We start from the raw sequence: 18912 nt of genomic DNA on the forward strand, positions 1-18912 counted from the left end.
ACACAAGGTTGGTTGTAAAATATAAAATGTTAAAAAATTGAGAGAATTTTAAATGCTGTTGAATAAGCTATTAAAGAGAAAAGTTTAAAATTTTTGACACCTATTTTGATCTGTCAATCTTCTTGATCAGTTGAGTAATGGCTTGATCGATCAAAGCTTGTGTGAGTTGTTTTACCTTCTCTGTTTTTTTTTTTTTTTTTTTTTGATATTTGCTCGATAGCGGGTCGACCAGTCAAGTTTATGAGGTCAATCAATCAAAGTAAAATCTCGATTAGTCAAGATCTAAGAACACTGTTTTCCTATAGAAATTTTAGATAACAATTTGAGTGTTTCAAATGGCTGGTATACTTTGTGAACATTAAAATCAATCAAAGTGACTCTTCAATGATGCCTTTTGAAGGACTATAACCCCTTATCTATAAATAATAATCCATATTTATTTTATTTGTGCTTTTTCACCATTTTCATAGAAATTCAAAGAATTCTCTCAAGAGTACTACTTGAATAATTCTTGACTTAGTTGTATAATGGGGACAAGTTTACATGCACTCTTTAGTATCATTTTTGTATGGGTAAATATTGTCTATGGACAACAACAATTGTGTGTCTCTAAGTCTTTTATTATCCAATCATCTTTTTTTTTTTTTTAATTTGGTAGAAATCCAATCTTGTTATTTCTTCGTGAAGTTACTTTATTTTTCAATATATATATATATATATATATATATATATATATATATATATATATATATATATATATATATATATTAATTAGTTAACCACTTTTGACATTAATGAGATTGCAGATCTGCTCTTGTAAAAGTTAGATATTTAGCATTCACACTTTAAATATAGGGAAAAATCAACAAATGCTTTAAAAGTATTAGATTAAGAAATTTTTTTAGAAAATTTTTTTATGTACGTGCTTCACACCTATGCATGTGTCTCTTCAACAAGCGAAAATTATTTCTTGCATCCAATCTATATGTCTCGTAACATGTAGACTCCATAACTAAATTATATAAATTATAAGCTTGTGAGACCCCATACTATGGGACACCCACTACATACAATGGATATATGAGATATCCCATACCAAGAGAGACAAAAGATGTGGTTGATGTTGGAGGAATTAAAGGGAGGGATGTGTTAAACATGTTAAAGCAGCATGTAATCCACCAACATCAAAACTAAATAAAGTTCCCCTTACTAATTAAATTAAACATTTAAATAAAATTATTTCGTTATTGACTCGGACCACTACAGTATGTTTTTATGTTTTTCTTTGTGTAAAAAAATTTCCTCCTTAAAAAGAAGCTTTTTAGTGTGACACTCCTATAATTATTAAAGTAGCAAAAAGTATAGTGGCATTGCGTGTAATCCACAAATCAAAAATGTTGAAAAGAGTTTTTGAACTAAAAGCATGTGATGCTGAGGTGGAAATGGACCTCAAGGACAAGGAAGATCCATGGATGCCCAAGGAATCTGACTATTTTCTCTCTTTTTTTTTCTTTTTTTTTTTCTTTTTTTTTACCTAAAAACTGTTTGATCAAAATGTCCCTCTTATTAAGCCTTTTGATAACTTGATAAGAGCTCTCTCTGCTCACATTTTCATGAACTTGTCTTTTGGCAACAAAGTGTAAAAGTTACAATTTTAGTGTTATTAGCTTTATCTTGGACCCATTGAAAACACCCCCCTCTTGCCATGAAAGCAATGTGTAAATCCCTCAATGACCCTTAGAAGAAAAATTAATACAATTAGTAAGATGAAGAAAAAAAAAAAAAGGAGTATGAAAAGAATGTACCTTTTCTTCATTTTCCTAGCAATTGCCAATTGGAATAATGGAAGTCTTTGCTTGTAGTTCAAGTTGGTCTACAAATAATGGAGCTTTTTACTTTGCAAATTTTTGACTCGTAGAGAAATTTTTGGTTATGTTTACACTTGTATATAGTTATGGCAACATCTTGAAAATTTTGGAAAGCAAAAAACTCCACTAGTAGTTTTTTTTTTGTAGAAAAATATTGAATTATGTCATATATATCCACATAATTCTCAAATTTTATTATGAACCACAAATATATTATATATAACCTTGAATGAAAAAAGAAATGCGATAAATTAAAACGTAAGGCTAACATAATAAATTAGTCTTAGTAATAAGCCTTATTTATTGTGTAGCCACCTCCTTTTAGTCTTTTTGCTCTTTATGTAGTGGCAGCTTGATTAGCATGAAAAAAAAAAGTAATAATAATAAAAATAATACTTACAACAACAAGGATAATAAAAATTTAAATTAAAAAAACCAATAAATAAAAACAAGAGTATAACAGGCCTTTTTTAGTTCACCATGTGCTCTGTAAAGTAAGGACCGAAAGTGTATTCTTAAATATATATATATATATATATATATATATATATATAAATTAAACAAAATTAATATATATATATATATATTTATTTATATTTAAACCCTTAGTTGAAGAAAGAAAAGGAAAAGCCAAAACTTGTTCTTGGCTCTATGTGCTTTTATGAAAATGAAATTTGTACTTCAACGATATTCACCGTTGGATTGTGATTGTGAGTTGGTTTGATTTGACAACGTGTAACATCCTACGGTGCAGAAGGGACTTCTTTCATAGTTAAGGACGAACATTGCAAAAGAAGGCGTCAAAAGTCGTCAACACAATTCGGTAACTGTCGCTATTCAGTATCCAATATTTCAGACACGTAGGCTCCTAGAATTTCAGTTAGTACAATGAAATTTTGTACTTTTATCCATTATTATCATCTCTATAAGACAATACAGAAAGTTAATTATAACTTCTCAATATTTTTAATATATCTCTTATTTAATTAAATAATCCTTATTCTTATTCAGCAAAAAATAATCATTATCCTTAAAAAATAAAAAATAATCCTTAAAAAATGGTTAAAAATTGTAATTCAAAAAAATTAAAAAAAATACCATAAAAACATTTTTCTTAAAAAGTAGCACAGTTTTTATCTAAACATATCTCACATGTTTGATACATTTTTTATTCTTAAAAAATTGAACACACTAAAGCAGTCATTTTTCTATACTACTATATAAAGAGCTTTCCCTATTTGAATTGGATTTTTTATTTTCCAAAATACCCCTACACCCTTAAGTTTAAGTAGAAACAAAACTAAAGGATAGTCTGGTAAAAATACATGTCTAACTTGTACTAAAACATTACTTACAAAATAAGAACACTCTTCCACTAACCTACTTCAAAACAACTATACGTTTATTGTTTTTTTTTTTAAATAGAAAATAAATTAAACACCCCACATTTATCTAAAAACAAATCTAAATATCAAAAAGTTTTCACCCCAAATAGAGAGAAAACTTGATGGGTAAAAATTTGATAGGCGAAGCCCAACATGTACTGAAGCCTTGCACATGGGCTTCAGTATGTGTTGTTGTTGTTTTTTTTTTTTTTTTTAATTCTAGTTTTAATAAGTGTTTGATTTTTTCTCATAAAAAAAAAAGTGTTTGATTTTTTATCTCATTCTTTTTTTTTCTTTTCTTTTTTTTTTTCATTTGCTTTCTTGGGCTTCAGTACCCTTATTAATTGTTTCTTGATTGTTTTTCTAGACATGATTTATTATTTTTTAATAAATTTGGGTGATTGTATTTTTTTGTTGTTATTTGTTATTTTGTTGTTTTAATTGGGCATCATTTTTTTAACATGGATATATGAGCAAATTATACAAACTTACTTTTTTCATCCCTCCACTTTTTCACTCCCAACCAAACAAAAATAAGGGAAATTAAAATATTTTCTATCCTCCTACTTTTCTATCGTCCCACTATTTTCTATTCTCCCACTTTTTCACCCCTCCAACCAAGTAGACCCTTAGGAGGAGTGGCTTCAAGATACTAATAAGAGGTTTCAAACCCAAATTTTATAGATATTACGAGGTCTTAGGAACTATTTAGTCTACCCTTGAGTTAACTTTATTTTTTAAAAGATGTGTAAAAATATTATTTAATGAAGTGTTTAAGGTACATTAACATGTGATGTTAGGGCATTCATTATTAATAAAAACCTAAATTTTTAAACAAAAGGCTTAAAAATTAATATGATAACAAATGTGATTGCTAACACTTTAATAACATAATAATTAAATGTAGAATTAATTTTTTTATAGAAATAATTTCAATATGTTGTTAACTTTGCAACTTGAATTTTTTCCCTTCTAGACTCTCAAGCACTTTGTGTATGAGAATGTGTCAATTTAGATACAAGACTTTTGGCAAATGTCTTTAGTGATTTGTGAACACAATAATAAAATTTGAAACACTAAAAGTATTTACTAATTTTACTAATTTTATAAATTTTATAAATTAATGTGTCACCCATTAAAAAAAAAAAATCAAACATGCACTTATTATGTTATAGAAAGCAACTAATCACAGTATTTAGATCATCTATTTGTCAAGCACTTTTCTAAAGTATCACTTTAAGTTACAACCACAAGTGGGATTATGCTCTTAAAATTCTTCTTCTTCTTCTTTTTGTAGAATATTTGATATGAAACACATTATAATAGCCTCAAGATTAATGTATTTATAAATTGAAAAAACAAAAGGTTGATGGGAAATAAATGGATTGTTCAAAGTTTAAGTATGAGGATTGAGGATTACTCTAGGTATTTACTAAAATGAAAATAACAAGGATTATGTTGCCATGCTGTTTGTACGAATTTTTTTTATGGGTTATTTGACTTATGTATAATTTTTAAAAACATCTTTTATTAATAAATACAACTTATTTTTACCTAATCTATTTTTAAGTAAAATAATTAAGGTAATGAAATGAAGTTCATCTATACACACATTAAGCACCAAAACAACAAGATTTTATAGTTGTAGTTAAAAAAGTTTTAATATACGTACATTCATATTGTAATATAAAATATTTTGACTTTTATACTTACTAATGTTCATAATTTTTTTTAATGCATTGATTATTTAATTGGAATAATCGAAACTTGAAAATATAGTTGTAGGTTAAAAAAAATAGTTTAATGTACATTCATAAATTCAATAGAGTACTTCAATATTATTTCGACTTATAATTAATAATTTTAATCATAATTTGTTTTCAATGCATTGATTGAAATAATTGAAACCTGAAAGATGGACTAACCAGTGCATTTATGACTTATTATAACAAAAGAAACAATATAGTTCCAAATTCAACAGTTAAAAACAAACAAATAATTAGTCTCAGAGCTTTCATTAAAATAAAATATTAAAAAAAAAAGAGTTAGAGCATGAAACTGATATATAATGTATTTCCAAATATTTAAGAAAAAATTTGCCACCCCATTATCTCCTGTGACTATCCAAATAAAAATTGCACCAAAAAAAGAAAAAAAAATTTATAATATTGTAAAATTCCAGGGGTGCTTTTGATATTTTTCTCAAAAAGCAAAGACAAATGGAATACGACACAGTGACAACTAACACTCGTGGAGAAGAACAGAAAAAAGGCGGCTTTCCAACTTCACTGGTTTTCGCTGTCAAATTAAAGTCTCATTATTAATAAATAACTCATTTTTTAATATACACACACACATGACAAATGAAAATTTTTACAAGAAAAAAAAAAAAAGCAAGACAGAAAAAGCAAAAGCAATGAAAAAGAAGGTCAAGAAGTTTAATTACCAAAAGTAAAAAATTAAACATAGTTACCTTTTTTTTTCTTTTCTTTTTTTCTGGAGAGGCTTTAAGTTTTTAACGTCCATTAGTTTAGTATGGCTATGGCATGCTATAAATAGTTGAGGAGGGGCAGACCACATGGCCAGTACCAGTTTACCTGTCAAGAACCTTAGAGACCAACGTTGTTGTCTTCAGAGAGAGAGCACATACTATTGCTTACTCAATATTTTTACATTTTTCTCTTTTGTGTCCTTAAAATCTTCCACCAACCCCATTTTCTTGATTCTATTCAAAGTTTCTGAATCTTAAGCTAGCTACCATCATCACCACATTCCTACGTACCCATTTGATTCTTTCTTTTGAAAGTTGTTGAATCTTTTGAGGGGCTCCATTATTGTCTTCAACATTCTTGAATCTTAAAGCTTTTGAAGGTTTAAAGGAAGTTTTTGTTTTGTTTTTTTTTTCTTTTTCTTTTTTTGGCTGAAGAAACCTTTTTAAGATTAATTTAAAACTTAGAAAGAAAAGTGTTGCTAGGATTGAAGAAAAATGGAGCAGAAGCACATTTTGTTGTCAGCTTTGAGTGTGGGGGTAGGACTTGGGATGGGGCTTGGATTGAGTTCTGGACAGACAGTCAGTAAATGGGTAGGAGGGAATTGGTCACCGCATGAGATTACAGCAGAGCAGATTGAGCAAGAACTTATGAGGCAGGTGGTGGATGGGAAGGATAGCAAAATTACATTCGATGAGTTTCCTTATTACCTAAGGTAATTCAACAATTCACCATATATATATTTGACATGGTTTCATATATAATTACTTGATTAGATTTACAAAGTTATTTTCTTTAGTTTTCTTTCTTTTCTGTATTACTATGCATATGCCAATTGAGCTAGTGCATAGAATTTTTTCTATGTTACGAGTTGACTTGTTAGTTTGATGATTGTCTGCTCTTAATCTGCTAGTCTTTCTGTTTGATTTTTAAATAAGAAGTTGACTTGTTATAGAGGTTTTGATTAATTTGGTTTTCTAATCTCCATAGATTTTGCAATAATATATTGGTAATTGACTTTTAATGATGTTTTCCTTCTTGCCAATCCTGAGGTTCCTCTGTTCATTTTTATAATTTTCTTTCTGTTCAACTGATTTTATTTCATTTTGCAATAGAGGCACTTAAGTTTTATACTTTGAGTATCTAAATGGGTCAAAGGAACATCATAGTTTAGCAGATTAAAGTTAACAGTTTGTATATTCTAGAATTCTAGCATAAGAACTTCTTGTTGACAAACGGAATCTTGCACCGTGAATTGTGCCTTATGTTCTTATGTGATGCTCTAGTAAGATTGGCAGGTTAAAGAAAATTTTCTTTTGCTTTTTCCTGTTTAGATTCTAAGTGTCTTTCGAGTTTTGTCCTATTGATGAAGTATGTAGCAGGTACTACCCTGTATTCCATATGCTAATTGGTATAATTGCATCTTGAATTCAGATCTATTTTTTTAGAAATTGTCCTTAGAGCATGTGAAGAATGTTTTTGTCATGTTCTGGACCTTCTGGATAATTTTGCACCCTTTTGGTTCCCTTTATAACATGGTTATTCTATAATTGATAGTAAAGCATAATTAGTACAAAAGGGGGCATGTAATTCTTGGTTCCCTTTATAACATGGTTATCCTAGTCATGTGGAACTTTGTTAAACTTTTGTGCAAAAGGGGGCATGTAATTCTTGCCATGGGAACCGGGGGAAAGGGTGTGAAGCAAAGAGAAAAGAAAGGAGAACTTCTTACTGTTAATCTTTCTTGCTTTTAAACATCCCTGAAGAGAATTATGTAATCATGTTGACTCTGTGCAAGTCCAAGCTGGAGCAAGATGCTAATGTCAGACTATGTGAGGGGATGATAGAACATGCAGTCATGTTGTGAATATTTAGTAGTAGCTAACACTCCTATTCTGGACCTATTCTGTGTTTAGCTTGTACATTTTATAGTTTATATAATGCTAATATTTGATTCTTGAATGCATTGTATGTGATGCAACTTTTTCCTCTTCTAATGACAGTGAGAGAACCCGGGTGTTATTGACAAGTGCTGCATATGTTCATTTAAAGCATACTGACTTTTCCAAGCATACCCGGAATCTTTCACCTGCAAGTAGGGCTATTTTGCTCTCTGGACCTGCTGGTATGTAAATTGGAAATGTTATTCAATCTTACACTGAGAATTTTATGTTTTGAAGTTCGCTTTAACCTAATCTGTATTGCATTTTTTCATTTTTGAAGAACTTTACCAGCAAATGCTTGCCAAGGCTTTGGCACATTTCTTTGAGGCAAAGTTGCTGTTACTTGATGTCAATGACTTTTCTCTGAAGGTAACATTTTACAGCTTTACTCTTTCTTAAATTCAAGTTGTGAAGCTTGTGATATAGTGATACTTATATCTTTCATGTTTACCTTTCCACAGATGCAGAGCAAATATGGTTTTGCTAAAAAAGAATCTGTAAGCTTTCTCTGCTGTATTCTGAGGAATTGAGCATTGTTTTAGTGTTTTCAGGATACAAAATCATGTCTTTCATTTCTTGAATGCATATTTAGGCACAGTATTGTTAGACCTAAGTAGATGAAGGTTAACCGTGAATTCCAATGTAGTGGGTTTCTTTTGTTGTGTAAATTCAATGTTACTCATTTCTGCACTGAACTTGGTATATTCCTTGCCACAATTTACTATTATACTATTTTAAAGGGAAAATTCAACCAATTTGCTCTAAGTGGAGTTTTTCCTGGTTTATTGGCTCTTTTTGTAGTCTTTCAAGAGGTCCATTTCAGAAAAGACAATGGAGCGAATGTCCAGTATGTTTGGTTCACTGTCAATCTTTCCTTCAAGTGAGGCAACTAGAGGTATGAAAAGAAGTAAAGCTGATTATGTACTTTATAATGGATAATTTTTTTGTTTATAGGGTGGAGTGAAGGTCCTTCTATTGGAAGTTTTAATTTTATAATGGTTGGTCTCATACATTTATTGAACTATTTTTCAATCGATTTTGTTATTATGTTACCTAGCTCTGATTAAGAATTTTCCTATAGGCACATTGCGTCAGCAGAACAGTGCTATGGATATTAAATCAAGGTACTTACCAAACCAAATTGATGGGATATAAGACTTTGTTGAGTTCAGTGGGTCAGTTTTAATTATTTGTTCACAGTCCAAAATAGGTAACATGCATGTTTCTCTTCTAAACTAGTACCTTTCTATCTGCAGGGCTAGTGAAGATTCTAGTAGTCCTTCAAAACTTCGGAGGAATTCCTCTGCTTTGTCTGATATAAGTAGCATCACTTCTCAATGTGCTTCCACAAATTCAGGTTATACATCTACCTATTAATTTCTTCATTTGTTCCTAACAGGGGAAAAAAATACTAGCTGAATACCTAGGCATTTAATGATTTATTGGATTCTGATCTTTTCAAATATGTTTATAATTAGATGCTTAAAACTTTTGAGTTCATAAAGCAAGTGGGTTGCAACTGGATGGCTTGCATGTTCTTCATCATACATTATTTGTCTAATTATTATAAGATCTATAAAGCAGCATTATTGGAAGCCACCTGATTGTCAAAGTGTCTGAAGTTCATTCCAGAATGGAACAAAATTTTCCTTTCTAATAGGAAAAAAATAGGGTGGGAAGGAAGTATTTTGTGCCCTCTACACACACTGCATTGTTGAAGGACACAAAAATTGGGCTGAATTTACTGTTTAGCAGATCTAGTGGAGATTCTCACCTTAAACATAAACCAATGTAATGAACTTAGGAAGATGAATAGATAAGATAATGGACTTATTTCACTCATTTTATTTTTATTTCCGTAGGCATAAGCTTTTGAAGCACAGAGGATGGCTTTTCCTAATTCCTGTATCTTAACTGTAGACCCATTTGCTTTTGCTGACAGCTTCTTGACTTGATCCTTGATGATTAAGTTATGTCACTACTTCGATGAATGCTGAATATCCTAGCAAGAATTTGTAACTCCCTTTAGTATTACAGTTCACTCAACTTTGAGACTAGTGCAAATTCATCAGACTTTGAAATCTATTTCCTTAGTATCATTTATGCTCCCCCAATACATTTTTATTTTACCACATGCAGACAAATTCTGGCTGTCATGAATAATTGTTTTCAATCAGTTACATTCCAAATGTAGGAATCTGCTTAGATATTATACTTATTATTTCTTTGGGATTCCTTTGTTTTTTAGCTTCAATGAAGCGCACAAGCAGCTGGTGTTTTGATGAGAAACTACTTCTACAGTCACTTTACAAGGTATTGTCATCATGGATAAGCTTACTATCTTAAAATTTAAATTCTTTCAATCTTCATGGTTGATGTACTACACTTGATTTAGAGATATTGGGGGTATAGTCCAACTGCAGGTTTATGGTCATTTCTCTTCTTTTTTTTATTGTAAATTTAATGTTCTTATACAAGCGGTGCCTCGATTCCATCATATCATAAGTACCTGCCTGATTTAGTGTTGTTCTTTGTATAAGCTTTTCTTCCAAACCTAAAAGATATTTGCATATATATTAGCTGGTTATGTGGCCTTTCCAATGGCTAAACTAACAGGCATGAATGTCATTTTTCTTACAGGTCTTGGTTTCAATATCAGAAACTGGTTCAATTATTTTATATCTCAGGGATGTTGAAAAGCTTCTCCTCCAATCACAAAGATTAAACAATTTCTTCAACAAATTATTAAACAAACTCTCGGGTTCAGTGCTGATACTTGGGTCCCGGATGTTGGACCCCCAAGATGATTGCAGAGAAGTGGATGAGAGGCTCACTCTTTTATTCCCATATAATATTGAGATCAGGCCACCTGAAGATGAAACTCATCTAGTCAGCTGGAAAGCTCAACTCGAAGAGGACATGAAGGTGATCCAGTTTCAAGATAACAAAAACCACATTGCTGAGGTGTTAGCAGCAAATGATCTTGAATGTGATGATTTGGGATCAATCTGCCATGCTGACACAATGGTTCTCAGTAACTACATAGAAGAAATCGTTGTATCAGCAATATCTTTTCATTTGATGAATAGCAAGGAACCAGAATATCGAAATGGAAAGCTTGTAATATCATCTAACAGGTAGATGCATTTTTAAGTAACACCTGATTTCTTAGTTAGATGTTGAGAATAACTCAAGTTCCATCTAATTACTAATCTGGGCTTGGAAACAGCTTGTCCCATGGATTGAGTTTATTCCAGGAAGGTAAAAGTGGTGGAAAAGATACTCTCAAACTGGAGACTAATGTTGACTCTTCAAAGGTTCATTTTCCATCTCAATGTTATTCCACTTTTCACAATCTAAGCACAATGGAACTATTGCAGTTTCAATGTGTTTCATCCACTTATTTCTTTTCTTAATTTATAGGAAACTGAAGATGATGCTGTTAATGCAAAGAACGAACCGAAGTCTGAATCCACTTCACCTGAAAACAAAAGTGAGACAGAGAAATCGGTCAATGCAATGAAGAAGGATGGCGAGAATGCATCACCACCAAAGCCTGTACGTTCAAGTTCATTAACACTTAACTGAAAATAGAAATTAATCTGCTTTGAGTTTGATATGAATCCATTCAACAAATAAAAGAGCTAGATATGAATTCTTGAGAGGATAGCATAACCTGTGTGCATTATCTGACAAATCTCAGTCCATGATTTGTCATGAATATGAGTAATTTACATTAATCCTATTTCAGATCAAATTTATTTCACACCTCATACATGTTGTGCATGGAATTTTTCAACTCTGAAAAAGGTACATCATTTCAAAAGAAAATGAATTCTCTCATGCATATATTACAACAACAAGCCTTGATCCCAAATTTTTGGTGTCAGTTATGGATCCTCAACAAATTAGTTAGGGTCGACCACATGTATTATTTTCCTTCATTCTATTCTATCAAAAGTCACACTCTCTCATACATATATATTAATTAACCAAAAATAAAAATGAAAAACTGGAACTATAAACATTACTTTTTAATCTCTATGTTTGGTATCTGAATCTCAGATCCTGCTTTGTCTAATATATTAATAATTGTTTGTTATTTAATTCTATTATCATACCCTTTTTTGTGCATAGAAGTACGTTTCCCAAAACAAAAAATAATAATAATAATAATTGGCTGTAGAAAAAATTATAAAAGTTGGTAAAATGGTGCCAGTTTCGAATTAATGTTGGTTAATATTTTTGTTTTAGACCTGAAGTATGTAGCATTTTGTGTGTGTATGCATTCCACTTTACTGTGATACCCTACAAATGCTTTTTCAACTTAAAATAGTGAAATCAACACCATAGTCCATGAGCTCACTGCCATGTTAATCCCTGAGTTACAAATTAATCATATTGGCCTTCTTTTTTGTGCTACCAAATTTCTTTGGTCTTCAATTTTTGTTTCACTATTGAAGTCTCATGAGTCATGGTGATCCTACAGGAAGTTCCTCCTGACAATGAGTTCGAGAAGCGCATAAGGCCAGAGGTTATCCCTGCCAGTGAGATTGGAGTGACATTTGCAGATATTGGTGCCATGGATGAGACTAAGGAATCACTTCAGGAGTTGGTCATGCTCCCTCTTCGAAGACCAGACCTATTCAAAGGAGGGCTTCTCAAGCCTTGCAGAGGTATATTGCTTTTTGGACCTCCTGGTACTGGAAAAACAATGTTGGCAAAAGCTATTGCTAATGAAGCTGGAGCAAGTTTCATCAATGTCTCAATGTCTACCATCACTTCAAAATGGTTTGGGGAGGATGAAAAGAACGTTCGTGCTCTGTTCACACTTGCAGCAAAGGTCTCCCCAACAATTATTTTTGTAGATGAAGTTGATAGCATGCTTGGGCAGCGGACTAGAGTTGGGGAGCACGAGGCCATGCGTAAGATTAAAAATGAGTTCATGACACACTGGGATGGGCTTTTGACCAAAGCTGGTGAACGGATTCTTGTTCTTGCTGCTACCAACAGGCCATTTGACCTTGATGAAGCAATTATTAGGCGGTTTGAACGAAGGTATAACTGCATATTTGTCTTACCATTTGGCATGTTTGATCAGTGCCCCCATCATCATATACAGGCATGTGTTATCTTTATCAATGAATAGCCATAATACCAAAAGCATGAGACCCCGAATGAGTTTTGTTACTCATATCCTTTTGGTTTTTCCCAATATCCAAATTCTACAGCTGTCATGTGATGCCTCAGGAAAATACATTACCCCTTATCTGACAATCTTCAATCTACCTTCTCCATTACCTAGTGCATCTTTCAATAGAAGTGATCATCACTATCAAGAAAATCCTCTTTATCATTTATAAGTTTTTCCACTACAGATTGCTTCAATGGCTTTATTACAATGTTTATGGCACTATCACTTGATCCTGATATCCACTTTTGGTGTGCTAAAAATTAATTATCAACTACCAAGACTTTCCAAAGTATCTTTAAGCCATACTTATTGTAGAAGAATTTGAAGGATTAACTGCTGATATATATAATTGTATATGATTTTCATGTTTTCTAATTCCTATGTTGAGCAGAATTATGGTTGGTCTTCCATCCGTTGAGAGCAGGGAAAAGATATTGAAAACTCTTCTGGCAAAAGAAAAAGTGGAAAATCTAGACTTTAAGGAGCTTGCAACCTTGACTGAAGGATATAGTGGAAGTGATCTAAAGGTTTGTTTCTTACAATGTGAAAATTTTATAACCTTAATTGTCTGTGATCAGATCATGACATTTACTGCTGGAAACAGAATTTGTGCATAACAGCTGCTTATCGACCTGTTAGGGAGCTAATACAACAGGAAAGATTGAAGGATAAGGTAAATACATCTCAAGTATTTGCTCTTTCTTAACATGATTTTTAATCTTTACCACATTGCTTATTGAATACAGTAATTTTTAACTACAGAGAACAAGGCAGAAAGATGAAGAAAGCAATAGCTCAGAAGGTACTTCAGAGACAAAAGAAGAAGATAAAGATGACCAAGAAATTACTTTGAGGCCTTTGAGCATGGAAGATATGAGGCAAGCAAAGAATCAGGTAAACTTAACTTGAATTTCCTACTGCTTTAGTTGTTCTTGATATTTTGAATCTGATACAACCTTCAGAAGTTTGTAGCTTACTCCCATCAATATTTCTCCTAGTGGTCCCCAGAATTGTCTTTCAGAAGCCAATATATAATAGTTTATTAACTATTTCCATATAAAAATCTTAAGATTAGGCCATTGTCTGGTTCAATGGTAAAAGCCTCAGGCAGTCAAGTTCCAGTGCACTGGAGAGTGGCATTGTACAGATTAAGTATGCAAAGATCACCTTTGGCTTTTCCACAAATCTGCTTATAGACCTTACTTCTCTTACTTGTCACCAAACTCTGCCATTTCTGCGTACTAGATATCTTAAACCTTCTCAGGAATGAACCTCTCTCTAAACTTCAACCCTATGGTGCAAGATGTCAGAATGTAGACTGGATCAAGAATCATAATCATATTGTTGATCTTATAGTGCTACCTGGTCTATTGAAGATGAGATACCAGTTGAATGGTCCTTTCTCCCTCCTCTTAGTGGTTAAGAAATTGTAAATTAAGTCAATTATCTAACGTGGGACCATGTTGATAATTGTTTGATGCATGACAAGTGGATCAAACTTTTAAAAATCTCTGTTTTTCCTACAGATTCTATCACTCTTCCTATATTTACATGTGTAAGATGCAATGCAGGTTGCTGCAAGTTTTGCTGCTGAGGGATCAATTATGGCTGAGCTGAAGCAGTGGAATGATTTGTATGGAGAAGGAGGTTCAAGGAAGAAGCAACAACTCACTTACTTCCTATAGATTGTAGAAAACAGGCACCCCATACCCTCACCAACACCATTCGCTCTTAAGGGATGTAGTAGTTGGAGGTGCTGGAAAGCCCTTCACATGAAATTCAATGCCGCATTGAATGGGAAATTCAAGAGCCAAATTCTTCAAAGAAAGATATCCTAAAAATCCTGGAAATGTTTATGTAATGGTGCACATGAAATCTTTCAGATGATCTATGTGGCATTTGTATACATCATGGTTAAGAGAGGATTATCAGTATCTGTCAGGCCATTCTATAAACCAATTGTAATTGGCACCAGTCTTTGGGGATATTAATTATATTCTGTGCATGTGTGTTATTTGAAATTCATATAGATTTTCGGAATGCTGTACCCTATGGAACATTCTCATGCTGTCATACGGTAGCATTTGTACATTGGTTTTGTGTAAAGTTTGATTGTACATTATTGCTCTTGTAGAGTTTTCTTAAAAAATTATGTGTCAATATCTTGTAAAATGCATGAAAGTTGAAACCCTACATTGGACCTTTAATTTGCAAGTTTGCACTGACATAAATAAAACATCAACAAGCTGAGATATGTATGAAAAAACTGAGATAGGGTCCACAATCATTAAATCATGAGAGGTTTCATAGAATCCTTTGTTAGTAGAGGCAAGAAAAAAAAAACAAAAAAAAGAGATGAAAAAGAAACTCACCTGAAAAACTATGCATTTTGCCTGTGCTAGAGAGTAGCATCACTTGAACATTGTTTTGTAATGCCTAAATTAGAAGTAAGACAAAGTTTAGATACAAAATTAGTTGTGGCCCTAAGTTACAATTTTATTCAATATCTTTTTATTAGAGGTGAATTTTGGCAAATCTACCATTAGTTTACATCTTCATCTTTTATCCTTCATACTTGCAAAATTTCTAAAAAATTAAAATAGTTATGTCATCAATAAATTGTTTAAATTGCAAGTTTTTTTTAGTTTAAAGTTATGCATAAAATATAAATATATAGATCATATAGTAAATAATATCCAATTAACACAAAATTTGACATATGTATTAAGAACATAATGAATATACAATTTTCAAAATATGTAGTAATATTTATTTTATTAAGTAAATTTGTAACCTAAGTTATAACTAATTTTGTAGCTAAATTTTGTTCTTACAACTATCTAATAAAGAGAGTAAATAAAGTGAAGAAATATATGAAGCAAAATAGCCAACTTTTCCACATTCCCAATAAAATTAAAAAAAAAAAAAAAAAAAAGATGTGTAGCGCAAGAAGTCACAAACATTCATCGAAGTGTGAATTATGTAGGACAACCCACAGAATAATTTCTCAAGGACAATCCGCAAGAATATCAGTCTCATTGTGGTAATATGATCTTCTTTGTCATTGGACCCCAGTGTGAGAGGCTACAATTGGTCCAAAGAAACTTTTGAACTTTTTGTTTTTATACCTCATCAAAGACAACCTAATTGGAATGGTAAGCCTAGGCTAGACAATCAAAGACAACCTCAATGAATTGGTAAGCCTAGACTAGACAACCCAGTTTCATTCTGAAAAGCAACATTGGTCACTATAGGATGATAATTTTGCTCTGCTCCACTCCCACACACCCTTCCCTATGCCACTTTTCCCCACCGACAGAAAATAGTATATGAGAGGTTAGCCCCAAATTATTCTTAAAATTGTGTAAGTATTTTCTAACAAAGTATTTTTTTAATTTGATATTTTTCTTTTAAGGAAACATAATGCATTTTACATTTAATTATTATATAAGGCAATATATTTAGTAAATAATTTAATATGTGGTTGGAATTTGTTTATAGTACTCTTTACAAATGGCTCATCTTCTAGATGTCTTGAATAGTCTAAAGATCAAGCAAATGTAATAAATCTATCACTTTTATTAGAAAATAAAAATACAAGACTTTACTAATAAGAAAAATGTAATTTTATTAATAACCTATCAATATTAGGCTAAGAGTGTGATATAATTGTCAATGATGCGACTTCTCATTCAACAATAATAAATAAATTTTAAATATTATGTAGATTTTTTTTATTATTATTGTAATAAACGTGGGACAGTACAGAACTAGTTAACACGGGTGGGGCATTGTGGAGCTAAGGCAAAGAACCCTTGACCATGCCATGTTCCGTCTTGTTGTCATCTATATGGTAATGGAGTATTCATTTATATCTATGAGTTGGACCCAACATAACACGTTTATTAAATGGGTTAGTCATGTCATCTCGAATATGACAATAATCTGCTAAATTCGTGTTGTGTTGTATTTGCAAGTTGTGTCGAATTTTTTTTTTTTTTTTATGGGAAATACCAAACTATATTAAAAAGAAGAGGAGAAAAACATAGCATCCTGAAGAACAAAAGTGTCAATAAAAGGGGGACATTCCTCTGTCCACATCATAAAATATGTAATGCCTTTAGCATGATGAGCTAAGGTATGTGCCGGTTTGTTTGCTTGCTGCCTCACGTGTTGGATTTGAGTACATCTGAAGTCTCGCAGCCAAAGAAGAGTGCCAGCAGTGATATCCACTATGGAGACCGGTGGAGTAGTGGAGCCAGCAATAGCGTCTGAAACCACGCTTGAATCCGTCTCAAAAATAGCTTCCCTAATGCCAACATCCCATGCGAATAAGACCGCCTCGTCCATGGCTTTCGCCTCAGCTTCTAAGGGACCTAGCGGCAATGCCAGGTGCTTACTAAGAGCTGCTATCACAGACCCCTCGTGATCACGGATTATGACGCCAATCCCAATAGCTTTGAGGGTCGGAAATACTGCAGCATCAAAGTTAACTTTGTACCAGGGGTGTAAGGGAGGGACCCATCGAGCATCAGCAGGTTCTTTGAGGTGAGGCCGTGGAAGATGAGCTAGCCGAAATTCTTCAAGTAGTGACTATGCCTTATGAATGACTTGTTGGCTGGTTTGTCTGGTGGACCCGAGCCTTGTTTTGTTGCGGTTAAACCACATGCACCGAGTCACGCTCAAGATAAGCTCCAGTAAATCACGTCCTGCATGCTGCACAAACATTAGGTACCAAATAAAATCAATAAAGTCCCTATAGTAAACTCCATGAGTGTCAAGTGGTATCCCTGTTGCTGTCCAAACCTCACGGGCCTTAGTGCACTCCCAGAATAGGTGACCACTTGTTTCTTCAGCCATACCACAAGCTTCACAAGTTGCACTTTCCAACACACCCCTTTGACATAAGTTCACTTTAGTTGGGAGGATGTTACGGCATGCCCTCCAAGCAAATGTCTTTATCTTGTTCGGTATGCCAAGGCTCCAAAGTGTGCGTCAAAAGGTTTCTTTCGCTGTGGTGTCTGATTCCCCCACCGTGGAAGTAGATGGAGAGGTAGCCAAAGCAACCTTGTAGGTGTTGTTCACTGTGAAGATACCTCAAGTCGTGTCGAATTTTGTTATTCCCTATTTATTTTACAGACGTACAAAATTTAACTACAAAACTGATTGTTATTTAAGATTACAACTTTACTTAATGTTAACATGTATAATGTTGTGGGTTTTAGGCCCAACTAGTTTACTTGTATAGCACTCTTACTTGTACAACTCTCATATTTACTTGTACTGCATTCATATGTTTCCTATATAAAGGCACTCATGTATATTCTTTCAGTGAGAAATATAATACAATCATTCGGTATTTTTAACATCGTATCAGAGCCACTGCTCTGACCTTTTTCTTAGTAGTCTTGTCTTTTATTGGTGTTATTTCATCCTCAACATCGCTTTTGCAGTCACAACAGCTGCCGCAGCCTTTCGCCGTTGAACTTCCAACGTCTTCCAGACATCATCCTTGGGTTCCAGACCTGTAGCAGCCATCGTTGAGGAGTTTCACACTACAAAGACCATTGCCTCTTTCCGCACCGCCGCGACTCTTGCTCCGATCAGTTTTCTTCAGGTACCACTGAGATCGTCTTGCACCGATCTACACCTTAGTGGAAGCCGTGAAGCCATCGGAGCTCGCACGCGCCCTAACGCGCCGCTCAAAGATCCTGCACTGAAGATCACGCACCCACGCGTTGCCACGCGCCGACATCCTTCTTCACGCGCTGCCATGCGCCAGTCTACAACTACTAACGTCAGCCCTAGGTGACGTCATCACTGCCACGTCATCGCTGACATCATCATCCATTCGCGCTGCTGACATCACCTGCCACGTCATCGTTGACCCACGTTGACTGACGTTGACCCACGTTGACTTTGACTTGAAGGATTAACTTTGACCGTTGACTTTTCTCCAGGGTTGACTTTTTTGCAGTCCAGGTGCTCCTTACCCAGTTTTTCGCATAGATTTCATTTTTGCATATTTTGCTT

General features: G+C 33.1%; 2 protein-coding genes across 3 annotated transcripts; one reads left to right on the forward strand and one right to left on the reverse strand.

Moving 5' to 3' along the window:
* The first annotated feature begins 5837 nt into the window (after window positions 1-5837).
* Window positions 5838-14938, forward strand: LOC142618490 (uncharacterized). 2 transcript variants are annotated; one of them, XM_075791432.1, is made up of 17 exons: window positions 5838-6124; window positions 6228-6457; window positions 7746-7867; window positions 7966-8054; window positions 8147-8182; window positions 8487-8580; window positions 8767-8809; window positions 8942-9042; window positions 9934-9998; window positions 10326-10822; window positions 10915-11002; window positions 11109-11243; window positions 12175-12743; window positions 13271-13406; window positions 13484-13552; window positions 13642-13773; window positions 14451-14938. In XM_075791432.1, the coding sequence occupies exons 2-17, from the start codon at window positions 6240-6242 to the stop codon at window positions 14562-14564; spliced, it is 2508 nt and encodes an 835-aa protein (XP_075647547.1). In that variant the 5' UTR covers window positions 5838-6124; window positions 6228-6239; the 3' UTR covers window positions 14565-14938. The 2 variants fall into 2 exon arrangements, with proteins under 2 accessions (XP_075647547.1, XP_075647548.1); XM_075791433.1 differs by lacking the exons at window positions 5838-6124; window positions 6228-6457 and adding an exon at window positions 7377-7574.
* A 1964-nt stretch (window positions 14939-16902) lies between these two features.
* LOC142620153 (uncharacterized) lies at window positions 16903-18417 on the reverse strand. Its single transcript, XM_075793565.1, has 2 exons — window positions 18405-18417; window positions 16903-17354 (listed from the first exon to the last, which is right to left on the reverse strand). The coding sequence occupies exons 1-2, from the start codon at window positions 18415-18417 to the stop codon at window positions 16903-16905; spliced, it is 465 nt and encodes a 154-aa protein (XP_075649680.1).
* Window positions 18418-18912: the final 495 nt, after the last annotated feature.

The sequence above is a fragment of the Castanea sativa genome, chromosome 12 (assembly GCF_040712315.1).
Source record: "Castanea sativa cultivar Marrone di Chiusa Pesio chromosome 12, ASM4071231v1".
Lineage (NCBI taxonomy): Eukaryota > Viridiplantae > Streptophyta > Magnoliopsida > Fagales > Fagaceae > Castanea > Castanea sativa.